The 6,209-nt window shown below is 35.1% G+C and overlaps 1 protein-coding gene across 1 annotated transcript; it reads right to left on the bottom strand.

Annotated features, from left to right (window-relative positions):
• Positions 1–291: 291 nt before the first annotated feature.
• On the bottom strand, positions 292–1,734 carry LOC104118626 (uncharacterized). The gene is made up of 2 exons (XM_009629910.4): positions 1,597–1,734; positions 292–1,124 (listed from the first exon to the last, which is right to left on the bottom strand). The coding sequence occupies exon 2, from the start codon at positions 1,086–1,088 to the stop codon at positions 414–416; it is 675 nt and encodes a 224-aa protein (XP_009628205.1). The 5' UTR covers positions 1,089–1,124; positions 1,597–1,734; the 3' UTR covers positions 292–413.
• Between the last annotated feature and the right edge of the window lie 4,475 nt (positions 1,735–6,209).

The following is a 6,209-nucleotide window of genomic DNA, read 5'->3' as shown; positions in this document are numbered from 1 at the left end:
TCAATTTACATTTCATTAAATTGAGCAGTAACAATGAATGAAGAAAAATAACTTTATGTTTTTTCTGAAACGTATTATAATTTGAAACAAAATTAATTTGTAAAAACGATTATCTTTTGGGATCAAAAGGATAAAAATGTGATTAATTAGAAAATGTGATTAATTAGAAAATGTGATACTTATTTGATATGGTGGATCCAACTTCAACTAAGCTCGAAAGGAAGGCTTAGTATAGGTGCTCGACCATAGATTCAGAAAGCAAATACTCTAACAAATTCTTACTCCTCTAGGTACAACAATTTCATGTGTTTTTGCTTAATCTTCTTCTTTCTTTTAATAGAAAATCAAATTCATTTGCTCACTTTGATGAGAAATCTAACACAAAAATCCATGACCAATCCTTTGGAGTTTACTCAGTAAATGTCGAGAATTTCAAGAATGGATCTATTGCAGAGGGGACAATACCCTCGATTTAACCAAAGCTCTCTTGAACACACCCTACAATATGTGTGTCCACATGGTATGAACGCTGCTCCTTTTTTCCGTCCCATGCACACGCAGCACATCGTATCATTTCCCACTCCTTCTTTGACCTCTTCCTTTTCATCGCAGCCGTCCGTTTCCTCTAATAATCTCATCAACGACATCCTAAATGGTGTTTCTTGTCCAGTTACCGGCCCATTGTTATTAAGTCTCAACGGGCTTGTATTTGGGCCTGGGCCTGATATTTGACTTGGGCTGGTATCTACTGCATCATATGTATCTCGGGCCGATCTAAAGTTACGCTCCGCCGCTAATGCCGCCGCCAAGTTCATTCCGGAACCCGCCGGGATATGAGCCAAACATACCAAAGCTGACTCTATTTCCGGCGGTGTTTCACGGCCCGCTTCCGCCGCCTCCGGTGGTGCTTGTAGCGATTCATCGCCGTCGTCATCATCATCAACCACACTTAACGAAGCTGGTCTGAGACACAAGGTGGACCCACAACATGCAATGGGTCCGGAGAATCCTAACCGTTCAGTTAGACTCTTTCGTCGTCTCACGACACGATCACTGCCGTCCACTCTCTCTCTAAGCAATTCAGCCATTGTTCTTGCTTCTAATATCCCTCTCTTTCTCCTTTCCTGCGATCCAAAACCCAAGATTTCACCTATTTCACTCATTTCTCAAGGAAACAAAAACACCTTAAAATGAAAGAAAACACGTATGCTTATGCACTTTCACTAGGCAAAATAAAAAAGATAGTGTGCATGAACACACAAGACAACACGGACATATATATATAATGCATGTATAAGCAGAGGCGTATTTTGAGGCAGGTTTTATGAGTCACAAAAAAATCTACTTATTATTTTTTGGAGTAACTATGTAAGCTAAGAGAAATTGTTTTTACTAAATATAATGAAATCACATTTATTCATTAGTTCGTGGTTCTGAAGGGTACTGGGAAAGGCCGGACCGCCTATTGTACGTAATCTTACCCTACATTTCTGCAAGAGACTGTTTTCACGGCTAGAACACATGAACTCCTGGGCCAAAAGCTCACTTCACATGTATTAATATAAAAGAAAAATAAAGGGTTGAAAAACAACGTACCAACTAAGATCAAAGGTAGAGGTAGAAAAATGGTAAATCACGTGAACAACATCAAGAATGACGAATTCTGAAAGCAATAAGGGCGTCGCCACATGAACCAACCAGGCCAGCTCCACCTTTCTGATTCAGTACCTTCACAAGGGATGAAAGTGACTTAACAAGAACCAGCACCAGTGAATAAATGTAAAAAAAAAGAAAAAAAAAAGAAAAAAGGTATTCCCTATTAAAGAAGAAAGCAGCAACCCTGTGGAGGGGTGTGGGAATGGGGGTCGGCGAAGTATGGGAATTATGTCAATGAAATGTGGGTTAACTTGTGATCTCATTGACAGCTGCTTCTTAGTGGAGAATGAAATGGAAGGGAGTAATATATACTAGTAATGTAGTATAAAAATATATATGTACTGGTTTTATTCTTCTTCTGCAAATGAAACTTTGAAGAAACAAACAAATGAAAGGACAATTTGGAAGGAGAAGAAGACGAAGGGAAAAAAAAAAGAATCATTGGGAGTGGTGGGGCTTAATGTAGATTAGACTTTGGAGTTTCTTGGTGGTTTGGATTAGATTAAAAATTAGTGTGTGTTTTTATATAGTTTTGGTGTGGTCGCCGGCCAAAGTAAACAAAGAAGGGCTATTGAATAGGGTTTTCCATGTGAAATACTCCTTTCGTTCCGGTTTATGAGAACCTATTTTCTTTTTGATATATTCAAAAAAGAAGGACCCCTTTTTAAATTTAGAAATAATTTAGCTTAAACTTCCAATTCTATCTTTAATGAGAAGTTTTTATAATCATATAAATAATCTGGACCTCTTTTTGATTTGTTTAGGACCACAAATTCAAAAAGTCTTATTTTTTCTTAAACGGTCAGTCAAACATATACCGAAACGGATTGAATTAATATATTAATCTCTATTCTCTAATTTTAGGGTTGTTTAACCACACATATGACACATAGCAGAAGTACTTACACTAATCAAATGGGATATATATGAAAATCCTAAAAAGCTATTGTAATAAAGTACGTAGAAATTTATCCATAAAATTTTATACTTAATGTTCTCTGCTTTATTTTTAATGGGTACTTACTACTATTAGTACTTTGCATTTTCCGTGACATATATTCTATTTTTAGGGTTGTTTAACCACACATATGAAAGATAGCAGAAGTCTCACAAATGGAAATAGGAAAATCCTAGAACATTTTTCTAATAACATACGTTAAATTTATCCATATAATTTTATAGTTAATGCTCTCAGCGGCATAGCCACATAGAGTGAAGGGTGGTGTGGTACTAAGTATATAAAATATTATACTACGTATGGTCAAAAATTATTTTTTATAAATATATATTAAACCTTGAACACGTTTTGTAAATTTTCCGGCTTCTTCTCTCTGCTTAGTTTTTAATGAGTATTAGTACTTTGATTCAATGACATATTGTTGGTCAATCTGACAAACCTAATACGAATTAGGTGTTAATTTCAGATTATTAAAATATTCTGTGAGAATAATTGAAGTTCTTAGTTGATACGCACTACAAACCTAATACGAGTTGAATTTAGAGGAATAAATAAATAAGTATTGTGTGGTAAAATCTCATTGATGCTATTGAGGTTAATTGCTCTTTGGTGGTCAATTATATATACTTGGTTTCCGTAGTTGTAATATTTGGTATTATTGTATCAATTTTATTTGGCTTGACAGCAATAAATTATAATAGTATCATCATTCTTTTAATTTCTTTGTGATGGTTAATAAACAATAACCAAGTCAAAATTACATTTCAGAGCAAAAAGACTCAATCCACTCGATAAAAATCATACTCCCAGTATTGACTTTGTTATATAAAGTTATGGCAATCCTTTAATAGTCTGTGGTTCTAAGTCCTAGTCAAAATAGTTTAAATTTTGAGGCCTAGCTTGGGTAATATAGCTGGAATTGGTGCTGTTATCGTTGACCAACAGGAGAAAGTGTTAATTTTTCTGACCTAGTGCCTAGTGTTTCTTTAGTGAACCCCAAAATATATGAGATACTGGAAATCAAGGGATAAATATAAACAGAAAAAAGGGAAAGAGAAAAACTAAATCAAGCTATTGCTCAATGGTAATTAGCCTAAATAGAGAATGAAGTGTTATAAGCTGTACACCATTAAGTGCAGGCCTCATATTTCACTGAGATCATTTTTTCTCCTCTTTTAATTCATTCTCCATATTCGTGGGATAATTCCTTCCCTGTAATTTATTTTGTACAATATTAGGAACAAATAAGAATTGGATATATTATGTCACTTCGATATTCCTCTTTATGTTGCTTGATCTGGGAAATTGAAGTTGTATTGAACAGATTGGAGAGCATATAAGAAAGGAAGTTTTTTCAACGTGAGGATAGATAGGCTGTGGCGTTTGAACAAATGGTCTTTTTTAAGTGCCACTGATTTAATTTGGTTCTTTTGCATATATACCCGCCTTTGGGGTCACAATTGAATTTATACCCACTTTAAAAAAAAAATTGCAAGTCTAGCCACTTTACGATCAACTTCAGACTTATCGGGTCTGAAGTTAAAAAAAATTAGTCTGAAGTGAAAAAATTACACTTCAGATGCACTTAAGGACAAATAGGTCTAAAGTGCAACCAATGTCTTCATGCACTTAAGACCAATAAGTCTGAAGTGAAAAATTGCAATCCAGATGCACTTAAGGCCAAAAGGTCTGAAGTGCAACAAACATTTTCCTTCACTTAAGGCCAATAAGTTTGAAGTGAAAAATTGCACTCCAGATGCACTTAAGGCCAAATAGGTCAGAAGTGTAACCAACGTTTTCCTGCACTTAAGACCAATAAGTCTGAAGTGAAAAATTACACTTCAGATGCACTTAAGGCCAAAAGGTTTGAAGTGCAACAAATGTTTTCCTACACTTAAGGCCAATAAGTCCGAAGTGAAAAGTTGCACTTCAGATGTACTTAAGGCCAAAAGGCTTGAAGTGCAACCAACGTTTTCATGCACTTAAGGCCAAATAGGCATGAAGTGCAAATTGCCCAAAAACATAAATTTGTTCTTCGAATTATAAGAATCCAATATACGATTTAATACCTAAATCTATTTCAAATGAGCTCAAATTTGAAACATAACCTCCAAATATCATCAAGAATAAACCCCAATCATTTATTTGTCAAAATAATAATAAATCTAACGAAATTATTTTGCAATTAAGAAAAAGAAGAAGAAGAAACCCTAAGTAATAGTAAAACAATAAAGTAGCATAACAGCTCACCACTATAAAATATCATAAACTACCTTAAAATATGTTCACAAACACCATATAAAATCATTATCACCCGAAGAACAAGAAGAAGAAGAAGAAGAAGAAAGACGAGAAAAAGGCTCGAAGTTGTTTAAAAAGTGAGTATAAGTTAAAACTTTTTTAAAAAGCAGGTTTATGTTAAATTGAGGGAGGGGGGACCAAATAGGGGCGCCCGTGTGATTTTTACTTTAATTTTGTCTTCTGTTGGCTAGGGTGAAATAGACAAATAGTCGTGTTAAGGACCATTATTTAAAATATAATCAAAATTTACAAATATTTAAATTTTAGCCGTCTCAAAGAAGAAGAGGAAGAGTGGCTTTGAATTTTATTAGAACTGGCTAAACTTTAGATAAATTTTAAATTAATATATTTTAATGGGAGAAATTTTCATAAACCACTATAGTTTAGAGCCTAGTAACTATAATATGCCTAATTACCATCAGTAGCAACTTTTTAGTTATTACTAACTTGTATTCAAACGCTCAACGAATATCACATGTGTCAACTGTATTCCTTCACGCAACAAATATAATGTGTATCGACTGTATAACCAAGGCGAAATACAAGGATGTGTATAAAGGATACAACTTGTATCGACTATATACATTGGTGTATATAAAATAGAAACAACATGTATCGATTGTATTTGTTCGCGCAACGAATACAATCGAAAAATAAAATATTCTTGTTGAGAGTCGAACTTGTTAACCCATGAAATTGAAGTGAAGTTGTGGAATTGGATCGAAGAGAAAACCCTAATTGCCTAAGTCGGCGAGAGAGATAAACAGATGAGACAATCGAGTAAATAGAAATGTGATCCATTAATTAAGAATAGAGTCAAGTGACTCTATTTATATATACAACAAATTATGGCTAAAAGAATAAAACTACCGGACAAGGGCCGGGTCTCTGAAAGACAAAAGAAAATATGGCCCAAATCTCACAAACTCATCCTGGATCTGGGCTTAATATCAAGTGTCTATCAACTCCCCCCTCCACCCCCCACCCCCTCCCCCCCCCCCCCCAAAGCTTGAAAGTGAGTGAATACCAAGCTTGCATAACAACCCGTGATGAGGAACACCTGTTAAGGCCTTGGTAAGCATATATGCAAGCTGAGCAGAGGTGTGCACATGCTGAAGAGAGATCACACCAGCAGAGAGAACATCCTTAACATAATGACAATCCACCTCAATGTGCTTTGTACGCTCATGAAAAATTAGATTTCTGGCAATATCACAACAGTCTGACTGTCACAAAAAAGAGGAACATGAGAGGAGATAGACAACCCCATATCAGCAAGAAGCCTAAGCAACCA

The sequence above is a fragment of the Nicotiana tomentosiformis genome, chromosome 2 (assembly GCF_000390325.3).
Source record: "Nicotiana tomentosiformis chromosome 2, ASM39032v3, whole genome shotgun sequence".
Lineage (NCBI taxonomy): Eukaryota > Viridiplantae > Streptophyta > Magnoliopsida > Solanales > Solanaceae > Nicotiana > Nicotiana tomentosiformis.
This window is presented reverse-complemented; position numbering and strand designations above follow the sequence as displayed.

Coding starts and splice junctions, on each gene's coding strand:
- LOC104118626 (XM_009629910.4), bottom strand. CDS start 1,088: ATGGCTGAATTGCTTAGAGAGAGAGTGGACGGCAGTGATCGTGTCGTG.